At 37.9% G+C, this 16,977-nt stretch overlaps 1 protein-coding gene across 2 annotated transcripts in view; it reads right to left on the bottom strand.

Moving 5' to 3' along the window:
• Positions 1-3,382: 3,382 nt before the first annotated feature.
• C13H16orf87 (chromosome 13 C16orf87 homolog) overlaps positions 3,383-16,977 on the bottom strand; it is a 39,564-nt gene continuing 25,969 nt past the window's right edge. For both annotated transcript variants that reach the window (XM_062586586.1, XM_062586587.1), the window contains 3 exons: positions 13,154-13,250; positions 11,065-11,247; positions 3,383-4,083 (listed from right to left, as the gene is read on the bottom strand). In XM_062586586.1, the coding sequence (XP_062442570.1) occupies positions 3,965-4,083; positions 11,065-11,247; positions 13,154-13,250 (399 nt within the window). In that variant the 3' untranslated portion in view covers positions 3,383-3,964. The remainder of the gene's footprint in view (positions 4,084-11,064; positions 11,248-13,153; positions 13,251-16,977) is intronic.

Here is a 16,977-nt window from a genome sequence, read left to right as displayed (position 1 = left end):
AAAGCCTTAGTTGGGACCTGGGCCACATCTGAAGCAAATCTCTCAGAACTCTAGTCTCCCTCATTGCAAATCCTGCTGCTAGCCACAGGGTGATGTTAATCCACAAGGTATTCTCCTTCCCCTGTCCTATTTTCAACTTCTTTAATGAGTCGTAACAGTATTAGAGTGAAAATAACAGGAAAATTAGCAAAATGTTTGTAAAGTTTAATTTTTAAAAAATCTTACACACACACACACACACACACATATATATATATATATATATATGACTTTTGGGGGTGGTGCAGAAAAGTTTTTTTAAACCCTTTTTGATTACACTGCCACCTGAAAATTAGGAGTTCTTTGCTCTCAACAGATTACTTTGGGTTGCCAGTTTCCAGAGTTCAAGCAATAGGGTCCCAGAACAACTGATGAAGACATCTGTTTTCAGTGCAGAAAGCCAGTAACACCCATTAGCACGTTTTTAAGCTCTAAAGTCAAAAACAAGCAAGTGACATTCTAAAGAAAAACTGCAGTAGAAGTACACTGAAAGATAAAACTACTGTGGCTCTTCCCGGTCCCAATAGCAAGAATATCTGAATAGATATTATCTGAATACATATTAACTTTACTCAGAGTAAGGTTGCCATCTAGTAGTAGAAGGGAGTTAATGCAGCAAAACCTCAAGCCAGCATTTGAGCTGTGAACCTACATGGTGTTCTGACCTGCTATTACACAACAACATAAACACAGGAAGCACAATTCTCCAGAAAAAATGGTACAGCAGTAGCCGAAAGAGCTTGCTAAACTGTGGTTTCTAAACGGTTTCTCCAGAACAATCCTGAACTATTCAGTTCACAATACCAATTTTATCTAGACAGATAGGTCAACATGTAGAGTTCTTAGAGCGGTATTTTTGTACTTGTAATGTACTTAATCTTTCAAGTTAATGGAAAAATTCCAGCTTAATTCACTTTTTCTGGAAGAAAATGAATTGTCTGTGTGAAGCCTCATGCTATAATATGCAATGAAACAGATTAAGTTATCAAACTGAACCACACAGGTATTCAAACCAAGAAATCCTAAAATCTTATGCTAGAACTAGAGGTAAGCACAAAAGATTACATGAACAACATGTAACTAAAGTGTAACACATTTATGCTTGCTTCTTAGAAAATATTCAATTTCCAGGTAAATCAGTTATCTTAAAGACAGGCACAGCTATACTCTACAACACATAGAATTTCACTCTCATAATTTAGCTGTCACTGGCTTTGTTTTACAGTTTCGTAGACTGAGATTAATACATTTTACAACTACAATCTGCCATGATATACCAGTTTGTTTCACCTGTTGATCATCTCTAACATACCAAGAAAGAGCTCACGAGACACCATCTTGTTGATGCATAGTTCATACAGCACAAGACACATTCAAGTTCAGCCATTAAACACATCCCCAAAAGTTTATGTCTTAAGACGCTATAAGCGCAGAGCTTTTGGAGAACGCCAGTGTCCTGTATACACAGGAAAGAACAGTTTGTTTCTAATCTGTGGAAGGAAAAGTCAGGACCCTTGCTTTGCAAGATTCAGTCTGGCCCATTGGCAAAGAACCGCTGTATCCCCAGAGTACTTTCAAGACCACTTGCTTCCATCACAATTTTCTTGGAGAAAGTTGAAGCCACCAGGGGAAGAGAAATAGTATGACTAGAACTGGGAAAGGGCTGACTGCAGAGACCTGGGGAAGACAAGGGGAAGTAACACAGAAATAGAACTCAGCCACAATTTCAAGAGTCACTCAGTGTGTGTGTGTGTTGGGGGTGGGGGGTGCGTTGTGTACAAATGTATTTTTCGGTGGTCAATAGTGAAGGAGCCACTTAAACAGCAAGTTAAACATTGTCCCATCTAACACCACCTACCTTCAGTCTTTTCAAAATAATCTATTCCAGAGAATTTTCACTCTTTATATAAGAGCAGAAAGGAATAAGCATCTGCAGGAATTCAGCTCAGAGCACTGAGCAGATGGATTAGTATTTCCCTTTTACCTTTTTTCTTTAAAAAAAAAAAAAAAAAAAAAGTACGATAGATCTCATTCAGGAAATGGGATCAACACAAACCTGATCATTCCTTAAGTTTTCCAAATGAGAACTAGAACCATCCCTTTTGTCATTCTGACTTTAATAACTTACCATGCAAGCAGCTGTTATGATGCACACTCTCTATCATTACAAGTTACTCATCTGTCCTTACTACTGGTATCTGGCTACAGCAGAGGCTACAGTTCCAGAAAGCAGAAGTTTACATGACGTAGGCAAATAGGTCTTGTGTTTGCAATTCCTCATTTACTAGAATAAAGATAAATATAGATTAGCAGTTTAAGTGCATTTCCACATTTATCCCTCTCCTCCAGTGTTACAGATGGCCCCAAATACTCCTCGGGAATTAAAAATTTAAAATCACTTTCCGTGTTCTTTTTTGTTTGCAACATTTGCATCTAATCTGTCCCTAATCTGACTTAACTGAAAACTAACACAGTTCCTTCCTTTAAACTGTAATAATGGTCAGTGTTTAATAATATGGCTTTATTAATAAAAACCTCTGCTCCCATCCAGAGATCTGTACTGCAGCAGAATCCTATTAACTAATTCTTACCACTAATGTAATTTCTTTCTGAAAAGCATTTGAGTAATATTGAAGAAAAAACAAGATACTTAGTTGCATTCCACTTCTTAAAAGTGTCAGCAAAAGGAGATTAAAAAATGACAGGTTTCATTACTGTAATTGTCACCCACACTTCTTTCCTCAGGATTTTAGGCTTAATTTTTTCTTGCTCTTGCTTTTTAAAGCAAATACTAACATGTATAAGTCTTGGCTCAAGTTGCACTGTATCACTTTAACAAAGACTACTTTGTTAAATGCCTTCCCCAGGTCTACTTCTACTGAAGCTGCTTATTTTTCCACTCAGGTACACTTTTGCAAGAACAAGACCAGTGTTTACAACATTCCAAAGGCATTTGTCCTAAAAATTAGACATTTAAAAGACTGACTACAAAAACTGAATGTGAGCAGAGACTACTACTATTGTACCCTGATCATTTGGGAATATCAGGTGAGGATATGCTAGCTGTACATCTATATCACAGATAGCTACTTTTTCTCCTTCTCTAGTAAAGGATCAACTGCTTAAGAATGGAGAAGTGCCTACCAGTTGGACAAGTGACCCAGTAATGAGTAGCTACAAACCAACTATTTGGCTCTCCAACTTCAGTGAGTTTGATCCACCCAAAGTATATGTGATTTTAAAAACAAAACAAAAAAAAAAAAAAAAAAAAAAAACCCACAACCCTCTATGCAAAAGAAACCCCTTCCCAGAGGGAATTCTTAAAAGTCATCAAGCACAATAATCCCCAGAAGTGGAATGGCTTTAATTTTCTTTCAATCACAGTTACATCACATCTATTAAAAACAGCCATCTACACTCATCCCTAGGATGAATACCAGATTTCTAAGAGGATTTAAAAAATACACCTTAAATATGATAAATGTACTTAATTTCCAGTTCAATAAAATATTGGAATATCAATTTATTAAAAAGGTGAACTGTACATATGTAAACTGTAATATAGCTGAAAAATCTGAAATATATATTTTAAAAGGAAAAATCATTTATTTCTGAAAGTATTTAAAATATTGCATTTCTGGCAGCAAATCTAAAAGAAGTGCTCTGGAATGGGTGCAGTCTCTGTGCATTCATCTAGCATTCATCTTCAAGGTGTAAAACATATCTGCTTTCTGATTTTCAGACACAATCTTGAGAACAGTTTGACTTGTAGAGACAGAATCCAAATTCCAGGAAAAGCAGCAGAATTTTAAGAGGAAATACTATAGTAGTTGTGGGTGCAGACAACAAACTTCCTGAGAGTCCACGACACCTTGGAAACATGCTAGCCGTTCTGCATATAAATGCAACAGATTGTGCTTACAAGTTACAGAATAAGTCTTTGATTGATAATTTTTCTGTTTATTTCTGCCAAAGCCACTGAAAACACGAAGGCCTTCTCATCTGAAAGGTTAGCATACATGTCAACTTCCTTTTCTTGTTTCTCTGTAGAAGAAAAAAGAGTCACTATTAAAAGCTGTTTCCATTATCCATTGCAAATGCAAGTTACATAGTAATTAGACAGCCAGAAGTTAGACAGCCAACCGTTATATAGGGGAGAAGGAAAGAGGGAGGCACACAGATGTGCTAGAAGAGTCACTGAATTAGTCATTTGAAAACATGACTGAATTTCTACTTTTTTAATGACAAAGAATTAAATGAGTCACTAATATTATATTGATTCCTGACACAAAACAGTATTCAGTGTTCCTCCAGGTTTTTCACAATACATCCATGAAGTTGGAAGGTTGTACTCCTATATCTAGGTAACCAAAACCCAAGAGGTTAAATATAGTGTTCACAACCAGACAGCAGATACATGGGCAGAAGTCAGGATCCCAATTCATGACCGTCAATACTTTCTGCATTTTCTATACTGCAGATTATCAGTCTTGTCCAGATAAAGAATAATGCCAACACTTCACTGAGCAAGGGAAAGCCCTCAACTTCTCTCTGGTGATGGTGGCTTGTTTCAAGGCTACAGGCATGTAAAGAGCAAGGCATTGAGAAGTTTCCATACTGCAGAGCTCAAGTACCCAAGATACACAGTAGGATATAACAAAACACATAGACTAGTACTTCCAAAAATGTGACTTACTTTAGATCATGTCTTTCTAAATCACAGTTTAGCTGATAATTCATTAGAGGGAAAAAAATAACCCCCCAGTACTCCCCCCCCCACACACACACACTTTCTCCAGCAGCTTAAATGTAGCTGTTAGCTGAAGACTAAACTTGTAGGCACTGAGAAAACAAGAGGAATATATACATAGCCAGCAAGGCATCAGCCTTAAAGCTACAGACCTCCATTCCTAAATCCAAGTAACATACTGCCCTGGACTGACTTACAATTCTCAACATGATGCTTACTTAACAACCCACTCCATCTCATGAATACACACATACACACTTGCTTTCTGATCACAGCACACTACAGCCGATTGCTCCACTAGCACATCTAAATCAATGATGGGGAGGTGAATGACAATCAGCACTGGTAAGTAATTGTGGTTTAATCAGCAAGCTACAGGTCATCCATTTCTGACCTAGTAAAACCTGCAGCATAATAGGTAGGAATTCAGAGGAAAGCAGTGACAAAAGGACAGGAAGTTCCTCTGAGACATCCTGCAAAGATATTTGCAAGGATGGAGCAAACTTTTATAAAAGTAGGAAGGCTGAGAATAATTCATTAAATAAAAACACCACATCAAAGAAAAAAAAAAGAACTCAGACACACACACACATCCCCTTCTCCACCTAATCACATGGCTATTTCCCCAACAGGCCCGCACTCATAACATTCTTACATTAGGCTTACTGCATCTCATTGCTTATCTGCTCTACAGCTAGAAACACCATTCCAACAACTTTTGCTGAAGCCCTGCATAGTCAGGGCTTCTGTTGAACTAAGCAAAAAAAAACCTGAAAAATCCTTTACCACTGTTTTGATCTACAGCTTAATTCTCTTGACCCAGAATGAGAACCCTCTATTTAAGAATTCCTTGACAACTCAAATCACTTATCTTCACTGCAAGGAAAATCACTTAGTAAGCATGGGATACAGAACAGATGTATCAGCTTTTATATACAAAGCCACAATAGTAAACTTGCCTTACCAGAGCAATACAAATCCATTTTTGATATTTGGAATGCAAGCAATTTCTGCTGGTTCTCCGGCTAAGCAAGACAATATTCTCTAGTATACTGAGTTTGAATGAAAGCTAAGAAACAGTTTTACCACAAGTCCTACCTTGTAGTTTAAGGCAAATCAGTTTCTGCACGTTTATGTACAGGTTGCTCTGCCCCTGCCCCACCATAAACACCATTTACAAATTAACAGCCCAGGGAGTGGTTTTGAGTACAGTCACTGCGCACACTGGTTATTCTGCATAAGCCCTTGCATTTTTCAAATCTGAAGCCATCTTCTTTTTTCAAACTTCCTTATTCAAACAAACCCAGCTGCCACCTGAACATGTCAGCACCTTCAGAAAAGCATTGCTAGGCTTCTTTGCAACAACTTTTGGCCCAAGAAGGGTTTTTTTGTGATATTAAAATTTCATTACAGGCATTCTCCCTAGAGGTCAAATTACATATATTTCTTTGCTTCCCTTCCCTCCCAAGTTCTGTTAACAGATCAGATTTGTTAGCCAAAGAAATTTTCCCAGAATTTCCTTTCCTTCCTCCCAAATTAATGGCTAGTTCTGAGACATCAGCTTTGAAGAATCAATTCAAACTATTACATAACCTTTATATCAAACAGTATCAAGGATTAACAGAGGTTTGCAAGCTCTTATAACTTGCAACTCTTAAGACAATTCCAGCTCTCAGCAATAACTAGTGAAGAGCATGCCTACTGTTGACATTTTATCATATGCTATTCATAGGATATCATGGTTTCTATGTAGACTATTAAAACCTTCCACTTCACAGTCCTGTCTGAAAGCAGTTTTGACTCACTTCTCTATTATTAGCATAAGATTTCCCTACAAAGGCACAATACTGTTTTCATAAGACATTAAAAATACAAAGTCTTTTGCTACACAAGTAAGAGGCTATTTAGGTGGAAAATATTCAGTCTTTCTGAAACATGTCCCACAGTTTCCCAGATCTCCTTCCATTTGACCCAGAGCCCTTAGAATTGTCATCTATACATAAACCCAACATGGACTCTCCTCTGCTCATCAATTTTGTATGGATTCAAAGCGTTTGAATCCACTACCCAGCACAGTAAACTACTTGAAATGTGCACAAAGCATTAGCAAATGCATGGATAATACAGTAACAAGTTGTTGGCAAGGAAAGAGTTGGGTCAAGGAATTTAATTACTTCAGCTTAAGTTTGATCAGGATACTAAAACTTGTAAGTCTTTAGAAAGATTTACTTCTTGTGAAGCAGTAGGTATGCTTAAAAACAGTCTAGGCCACTCTGATTATTGGGTCTCGCACAAGGGCAGCCTCTTCTAAGAGTAAAACAACCAATACCACTTCCTGCAGCACACAGAGTTAGTTTAGGTTTGGTTTTTTTTTGGTAATGCAGTCAAGGTTTCCACCTAGATAACAAGGCAGCCTGGGAACCTGTCTAGCTATGTATCATAACTTCATACAGCAAAATGAAAACACATCACAACAACATTACAAAGTGTTTCTACTTTCCTCAAAATATGAGATAGAATTTATGATTAAAAAGGGATTAAGTGACAATTTCTGACCAGTCAAACCTGCAGGAAGAAGTCCCTGTTTTCCAGGGTCATGACATCACCATGAAACATGATACAGGGAGCACTCTCGTGTCCCAGCACTCTACTATATCCTCTTGATCCACATCAGCTTCTTCTTTCCTCCTCCCAGACATCTCTTCACTAAATCTACAGTAAAAGGAGCTTATTTTGAAAATCCCTTTTTCTTCTCCCATTATTCTTCTAGACTGTTGTTGAATCTTGCAGCTTTTCACTCTAATGTGAACCACTCATGAAAGATAAAGAACTACTACTCAAAGGCACAGATTTAACCAGGAACAAGCTATGCTATACATGAAGAGAACTGGCGCAAGCAGTGAAGTGAAGCTACAGATGTCACTGGTGTCTTTGGAACAAAGTTTTCACTGCTGAGTAGTCTACAAATGGATGCATTATCTGTGCTACTGTAATTCAAGTATTCTCTATCCACCTGCCATTCATTCATAAATGAATCATGCATTGCAGAAGCCCAAGAGGCACCAGGAATCAAATATTTAACAGGTTTGCAAGCACTGCACTCTTTTTAAATCCTCTTGGGGAAAGAAGAGGAACACAAACTCTAGCGGCAAGCAAGGGGTGTCCAAAATACTCTAGAAATATAAAATAGGCATGAAAATAATATACTCAATGTCTAACAATTAAACAAATGCTTTGCACTCTAGAGCCATTTCTCAGTATTATGTAGACTGATACAAGCAATATCAGTCACAAAAATTACATTAACTGGAGTAGAAGTCTTAAAGTCACTTAGCATGTTTTTTACATAACAATATCAAGTAACAGGTTTGCCAAAAGAAGACTACTTCTAGAAGTCAACACTACTTCACATATACTAGTTAAGCCAATAAATTAATATTCATTTCTCGTTTTACACTAATTGCTCACAAAATGAGGGCGAATTCATTTTTATAGCCAACACAGCTATACATATACATACACAAATTGTTTTTCTAAATTCACCCAAATCTACATATTCTAAGCCAACTTATTCCTAACCAATAAGGTGGCCTATATTCGTAAGGAGCAAATATATTACAAATGGGCATGAATCTAATTTCTGTACCAGCTCTACAGAGAAAGTTGAGGGAAAAAAGCATATGTCCTAGGATCAGTAGGGCACGACAAGAAGATGAAGGCTTTTTTTTTCCTTTGGGGGGGAGGGGTGGACAACTATCAGAAAACAACACTACTCACACGCAAAAAAACCCACCAAGACTCTCCCCCCAAAACACCAAATGAACCAATCATCACCACACACTTATATGAATATTCATATATCTCCTTCACCCCCATCTGTCTTCCAGCTCTTTTAGGTCTGTGCCAAGTTTTGGATTAATTATTTAGTGTTAAAATTAATACCTCCAAAACCAGAGATGCAAATGCAATGTCAATAGGCTCTTAATAAATAGGGATCACATGCTTGAAGGGCTTTGAGATCAGTCTAGTGTATGTCATAAGTCTTTTTATTTTAAGATTCAAAACAGTAACTGATCCAACACAGGATACATTAAAGTGACTTGAGTATGTAGGTGACAAAGAACCTTAATAAGCAAAGAGGTGTTCTTTCACAAAAGTATTATTTTGTAGACATACAGGATAATAATTCAGGTCATAGTTGTGACCTAAGATGCCCCATCCCTCCCCCCACCCCCCTTTTTTTTAAAAAAAAAAAAAAAAAAAAAAAAAGCTTTGGTTCACTTAGGTTTCAAGGATCTTAGTACAACCAACTGAATAGCCTAAAAAGGACTCTCTGACAACAGATAACTTATCTTTGTCTGTTTGAGATAGAGCAGTGCTAACTCAAACAAAGCAAAAACAAAACAAAAATGCCCAGAATCACAGAATGGTTGAGGTTGGAAGGGACCTCTGGAGATCATCTAGTCCAACCCTTCTAGTCAAGCAGGGTCACCTAGAGCACATTCCACAGGATTGTGTCCAGATGGGCCTTGAATATCTCCAGAGTAGGAGACTCCACAACCTCTTTGGGCAACCTGTTCCAGTGCTCCGTAACCCTCACAGTGAAAAAGTTCTTCCTCATATTCAGGCTGAACTCCCTGTATTTCAGTTTATGCCCATTGCCTCTTGTCCTGTCACTGGGCACCACTGAAAAGAATCAGGACCCATCCTCTTGATACCCCTCCTTAAGGTATTTGTAGACATAGATAAGATAAGATCCCCTCTCAACCTGTTCTTCTCCAGGCTAAACAGACCCAGCTCTTGCAGCCTTTCCTCATAACAGAGATGCTGCAGTCCTCTGATCATCTTTGTAGCCCTATGCTGGACTCTGTCCAGTAGCTCAATGTCTCTCTCATCCAGAATTGGATACAGTACTCCAGATGAGGCCTCCCCAGGGCTGAGTAGAGGGGCAGGATCACCTCCCTCGACCTGCTGACCGCACTCTTCCTAATGCACCCCAGGACACCATTAGCCTTCTTGGCCACAAGGGCACCTTGTTGGCTCATGGCCAACTTGTTCTCCAGCACTCCCAGGTCCTTCTCTGCAGAGCTGCTCTCCAGCAGGTCAGCCCCCAGCCTGTATTCATACATGGGGTTATTTCTCCCTAGGTGCAGAACCCCACACCTACCCTTGTGGAACCTCATGAGGTTCCTCTCCATCCAACTCTCCAGCCTGTCCAGATCTCTCTGAATGGCAGCACAGCCTTCTGATGTAACAGCCACTCCTCCCAGCTTGGTATCATCAGCAAATTTGCTGAGGAGGCACTCCATCCCCTCACCCAGGTCATCGATGAAGAAGTTGAACAAGACTGGACCCAGTACTGACCCCTGGGGGACACCACTAGATGGGGCCACTGATCACCACTCTGAGCTCTGCCTTTCAGCCTGTTCTCAATCCACCTCACTGTCCACTCATCTCTCTGAATGGCAGCACAGCCTTCTGATGCATCAGCCACTCCTCCTAGTTTGATATCATCAGTAAACTTGATAAGGAGGCACTCCGTCCCTTCACCCAGATGACTGATGAATAAGTTGAATGATAATTAAGCACTGCAATCTAATGGCTTTCAAGTTTAAACCTGGAACTTGATTTAGTGCCTAAAAATAATGATTTAGTTCTTTGTAATTAGCTCTCTTCAGATACTACTAACACCATAAAACCATTACACTTGCTATTGTAGCAATCCCTAATGAAACATCATCTTCTGATATGCCAGAATGAACCAAAATTGAAGAGAGAAGAGGTTCAACACATAATCCTATACTACAAAAGAAGTCACAGACCTGATACAGGTTGGTATCGTACCTTCAGGAGAGATCTGTACATGTCACTTCAGAGAAATAACACAGCTTACACAGATAACCAAACAAATGCTCATCAAAAGTTCATCACAAAATGCAGGGGGGGGGCAATTCCCTGCAGACAATCAGTTAATTCACAGAAGCACACAAACAGACATTGGGTTTTAATAGAGATGTCTACTATAGCTTTTTGTTCTAAAGATATGAGTTGACTACCCACATATCTGACCAGATCTGCACAGGAATACCAGATGTCTCTACAGATATGAGATAGTCCCTCCCACACATTAAGATACCAGGTAGAGGTGTAATTAGTCTAGTTACTTAAATTGCTTGACTAGTATAAAGCTTTATTGACAGCATAAAGGGAAAAAAGAAAAAAAAATCTTCATACAAAAAGAAAACCCAATGAACATTTTTCCCTGTTTCTTGTACCTCTTTCTTCCTCATGCTTTTTCGCTGAAGCGCTCTTAGGTCTTCCTCTTCCTCGTCTGCTATGATCTGAATGGCTGTTAGACCTTGATCTTTTTCGGTTTTCTAAGTCTTTATTTACTGCAGAATTTATCTTCTCTCGCTTAACTCTCTCTGTCCGTCTCCTTTTGGCTTCACTCTTGTTTTCTGCACAAACGAACAGAGATTGCATGATCTAGAGTTGTTATCTATGTTGTTAACTTAGTGCTTGCCCCACCCAACAACTTTTTCTTTAAATCTCTTATCAAAAGTGGTTAGACACCTATACCTTTAAAAAAATGATTGCATCTGCACAACATCCACACAGAAATTAAGGTGACAGATGCAGAATGACACTTCATTTCTTGATTACAGAGATTAAATCTTTAATTATTTCAAACACACAAAGCTTTTTGCAACAGGAAACATTTGCTAGTATATAAGAAATGCTTAATTTCCCATTACAAGATGTAAAAAGCTATAGATCCCAGCTGTCAGGACCGCCCATTGCACCCATTCCTGCTAGCTCAAAAAAAAAATCCGTTCACCGTATAGGTGAACAATAAAACACTTCTTCTGCATGCCTGTCTTCTGACACTAACATTGAAACCACTCCCATGGTCACAGAAACCAAGGCACTTATTCACTGATGCTGCCAAGAGATGTTACATTACATAGCAGACATCTTCCACAAACACTTGCCTCAGACAAGGCCTTATTCTGCCTGATACTGAAGAGGTGTATTGTCTTCCTACACACCACAGTTGAAGAAAGAGTATTTACATTAGTTGCACTTGCAAGTTAATTATGGATTTATTAACTCTGGTATTGAAAATAATATAGCCACCACAGCACGCTATTTAATATAGGCTAACACTGTTCTGCAACAGTTATATTGTCATAAACACCAGAACAACCTTACTGAGAATAAGCTGCAGTTACACTTGTGAACACAGGATAAACATACACAGTCTTCCTAGATATCTCCCCCTGGAAGAGTTTTCCTTCTGTTTCTGTTGCACAATTTATCCTGCATAGGACACAGGCTACAACCTAGACAGCACTGTAATGTGCGTCAATACAGAAGTGGTATTCCCCAGGTGTAAAGTTGAATTATACAACAGCTTTGCTGCTAGTGTGTGGCCTTTAACTAATCCGGTAACTACTTTATCAGCTTTTAAATAAAGAAATTAGGGAGGAGGGAAGAAAATCAGCCAGTCCTTCAAGACATTTCCACAGACACTGCTTAGCTTCCTCCAGCTCAAAAATTCAGATATCTAACATAACTTCCTATAATTCCTACCAGTGCATAAGCTACAAGCACTCTCAAAAACCCTCCATTTTGTAGACTTCACAGATTTTAAAAAGACATTTAAAAAAAATTAAACAGCTTCCCTGGCAGGCACTTGTTCTAACTAATTCCTGCTAGCACTGGAAAAGCTGATAAAAAAAGAACATAAGGGAGACTGTTAATCACGCCAGAATGCATGTTCTAACAATTCCTTAGCAAACAAATCAACGACAACAAAAATGCAAGTTATACACTCAAAATGCACTATTTTTATTTAATTAGGCAGACAGAAGCAAAACCTACCCAGTTTCAAACTAAACATATTATCAGTTTTATACACAAAGTGTTATTCTTGTGTTCATGAATAAGTACCATTCAGTATAACCTCTTAACTTTTTTTTTTGTTTGTTTTTAATTCTCAGAAAACCCAGTTTCAATCAGCATGTACTCTCAAATCTGACCCCTTTGGCATCTCTAGAAATTTATCTTCAAAATAGGATTTACATAGAGCTTTCAGTAAAGGGTTATTTTGCACAGTGACCAATATGACCAGATAGAGCATACACAGAATAAATGCCAAAAAGTATGAGGGAAGTACAACGGAAGATGACCAGCTTTTTCCTCAGAATTCAAGAAAAAAGTTTGCTCTGCATAAATTCAAAAGAAAGTGAACTGACAAAAGTCAAAATTTACAACAAAGTAAAGAAGCAAGCATATTCTGTCTTTCACTTCTAAGAAATAAAGAGAAAGAACAGTCTTCTTCCTCATCTTCACGAGTATTACCTGTGATGGGTGGCAACCTCTCAGCACGTTTAGCATGTAAGAGTTTCCGACTAATAAATATGTAGCCACAGGGACACGATTTACACGCAACAGGAACCTGGGAAAACAAAAAATACAAAAATATTTCAAATCACTTCAAGATATCAGCGCTCCTGCCCATTTAAGGGAAAAAACACACACTCACCCACCCCATACCCTAGTAACTTGCCTTTTTATTCTCAGAGATACCTCTTCAAATTCTGTTTGTACTGCAAAACTACAGCCTGTACTATCATACAGTTGCATTCAAAGGTGGCAGAAACAGGTTCTGCTACAAATCACCCACCCAGGCCTTCCTTAATACAACTGTCTGCAATTAAGCTTGATGTATATAGCTGTTCTGACCACTCCGTATTCGTTATCACAGTACAAGCCTCTTTCTCCAGGTTATCAGGAAGGGGGTGGATAGAAGTGGAAAGTAAGAATGCAAGGGTGAGTTAAAATAGTTATAGAATTTCTCTTCAAAAAAACGTATCCCTGGTCAAAGCAGTGAGATATTCTCAGTTTTGCCTCTCCTACAAACTACAGTTGGAAAAAAAAAAGAAAGAAAAGAAAAGGAAAAAAAAGCTAAAACTGTCGGTACATATTGAATAAATTCACCTTTAGAAATATTTGAAGCAGACTCCTTTAGAGAGCATCTTTAAATAGCAGGCAAAATATGGCCTGATGCAAGACAGATGTTTTTGTACTAGAGTATACAACCCTGTTGCAGACAGGGCTATAAAGGTAGAAAAGGACGTAGCTAATCCAAAACGTAAATAATCCATCCACAACTAGTCAAAAACTGACTGCAGATTGAAGAGTCTGAGAGACAGCACTGCTACTCTTAATCTGCTGAGCAGCAAGGAACAGTAAAGTCCCCTAGCATAACAAAATTTAAAACAGTGTGAAAAAAATCTGGAAATGTCACACTTACATGAAAAATTACAAAAACCTTACTCAGAACAAATGAAAAAAATAATGCTGATAAATTTCAAGCCTCATTACCTTCACTTACAGCCAAGATCTTTCAGAATCTTTTAAAGTAGTAAGGAACACGCCATATTGTTTTCATTAAATTTAAAGACTGAAAATACAAATCGAAATAAGTATAAACAGAGATCTGGAAGAGATTAACATAACACACATTAAAGCGAAGTCATGTTGAAGCAGGATATCAGGAGGGGAGAAGCAGGGGAAAGAAGGAAGTACTTTCTCAAATATAATTCTTCAAGACAGGTTTCTACAGGTTTGCCAATGCTCACTGAAACAAACAGGAGTAAAGAATGATGACTGTCTGCTGAGTAACAGCATTTTACCAGACATACAGAAGAACAAAGTCCCCATATTCTACTAGTTAGAAAAACAAATGCCAAATTAGTACATGAATTTGTAAAGAGGAACTCAGAATAAACAAACTTTTGTTTTCTGTAGCACATCCGTAACTCCTGTAATTCACTTTATGAATAGCCTACAGACAGGCTTCTGATGCAATTTTTATGTAATTAGAGAATTTTTTTAAGTTTCCTTTATAGAAAGGCTGACTTAATAAAAACACTCCTAATCAAGGTCTACTTAACCTTAGAACTCAGAATTTAGCAGGACTTGTATGCATATTTCCTTATTCATTTATCAGCATAAGAAACCGAAGAGCATTGTCTAGCAGAAATATCACATGAACACTGCAGGTGAACTAGAACCTCCATTCTAATCCTGTTTTCAACACTAGAGTCTCTTCATTAATTATCTTTCCAGTTCAGCCTAGAAAAAAAAATAGGAAAAAATAACCAAATGAGGTAGGAAGAGATCTATTCTTTCAGTGCATTTACAGTATTTAATAGAATGAGTTCTGTTCTAGTATTACACAGTCTGGCATGCGGACATGTGTCATTTTGGGGGATTAGGTAGGAAGGGACTCATTGAAGGATGTCCTTTATCCTTTGAAGAGACATATGCTATCAGGCAAACCACAATTACATCATGTACCAAAATTATTAAGTAAGAGCACATAGTCTTGCAAACACTATTTTACTCTATTAAACATTTTCATTGCCAAAAAAAAAGTTTCTCATAGAAGAGAGATCACATGAAGCTAAGCTAAGAAGTGGTAATTATTTCTTCCACTTGAATGCCAGTACTTCAGGCTCCCTAGTTTCCTGGTGCTCTTCTTTGTTTTTGAAAATATCATCTAAATTACACTTTTAGTAAGTCTAAAGGATGTTTATGTATCATCTAAAAGACAGCAGAAAGTTTAAAAGCATACAAAGCATTACTCAACGTTACATAGCCACAAACATTGGAGTATAACTACTTCCATGTATACCACTGACAGCCCAGAAATCAGAAACAAATGCAAAGCCCTTGTTCATGGAAGAATTTAAGAAATACCAGTACAGGACACAACCACTTAAGAATCACACACACACTTTGGCATATTCTACAGAGGACTGACTACAAGGTAGATGTTCTGCAGCAAGTGACCTCCTCACTTTCATAATAGGCTTCAAGTTTTTGCGCTCTCTGAAAACACTTGGCACTTGAAAACACGGCCAAATGAACCTTTGTGCCAGGGTAGGGTGGGCGGGCAGACACACACACACACACTTACAAGGGAAGAGTTGCTAACACAGAAATTCTGTGCTGACATAGGCATATTATCTATTTTAGCTTTAAAGTGCAGAACAAAGAGAGAATTTTCAGCGTCAGCTTAAAAAGTCTATATATTTACTTGTCCTTCCTATGTTGGTAGTTCAACATTCACTTTAGATTAAAGAAAAAAAACTTCCACATTCAGCTTCTCTTCACTCATTTTAATTTCATCTTTTATAACCAAAGTATTATTACTTGGCACACAACTTTCTTTTCCCAGAAATAGAACTTTAGCAATGAATTTAATATGTGAGCATTTGCAGTGTGGTTCATCTATTATTTAAAACATGAAAGGATACCCCATACACAGCTTAATATTCTAAACTACTCCAGGATGAGTAGAAATGCTGGAAAAAAAAAATAAATGCAAGTCAGAACTAATAAGCTGACTTTTTAAAACCTTAGTAAGAAAAGTAAAAAAGTAAGTAAAGTAAAACAGTTATGAAGGGTTTTTTAAGTAGAGTTTTAAAAAGTGTACATCAGTAAAATTTCAGGAATCAGTAACAGAAGTTTATTCCACGTGATTAAATTTAAAAGCCTCCCCACACTGAGCCCCACAAGAGCCTTTGGCAGTGCTGCACCATTGTCCCAGTAGAGCTGCACTGCTATAGCCGACTGGCTTATTCTTATTAGCAACCTCGTTAGAAGTAAAAGGCCTAAATGAAGACAAGCACTTAACAAGGTAACAATCCAAAGCAACTGCCGTTAATGTTTTAAGTGTAAATAACCCCACACATTGTACACATAAAAAACTGCAGCAAGACATAAACAACCACCAGAACAACAGCTCACAAAACTCTCCACAGATGTTGATCATATGGTAGAAATTGCAGTGAAGGTCTCAATTTTCCTGTTTTTAAACTACTCCCTGAAAAAAAAAAAAAACGTGGCTGAACAGTCTTCTGACTAGCCTTCAGCACATTAGTCATCCAAACGACAAACTGCATTGTGTAAGTTACTAAGTTCATATTTTTAGTAGATCATACGGTTACTAAACAACATCAGGGTATAGAACGATTCTGGAAGTCACACACAAATCCGCTGCCATAACGTATTTATTACACTACCCAGCAAAAGCAACGCAATTCCAATGACAGACTGCAAAGGCAGTAATTACGTTACTGCATATAAACACCGGTACACAGCAGAGCAGAGAC

This window comes from Rhea pennata, chromosome 13, assembly GCF_028389875.1.
Source record: "Rhea pennata isolate bPtePen1 chromosome 13, bPtePen1.pri, whole genome shotgun sequence".
Taxonomy (NCBI): Eukaryota; Metazoa; Chordata; class Aves; order Rheiformes; family Rheidae; genus Rhea; species Rhea pennata.
This window is presented reverse-complemented; position numbering and strand designations above follow the sequence as displayed.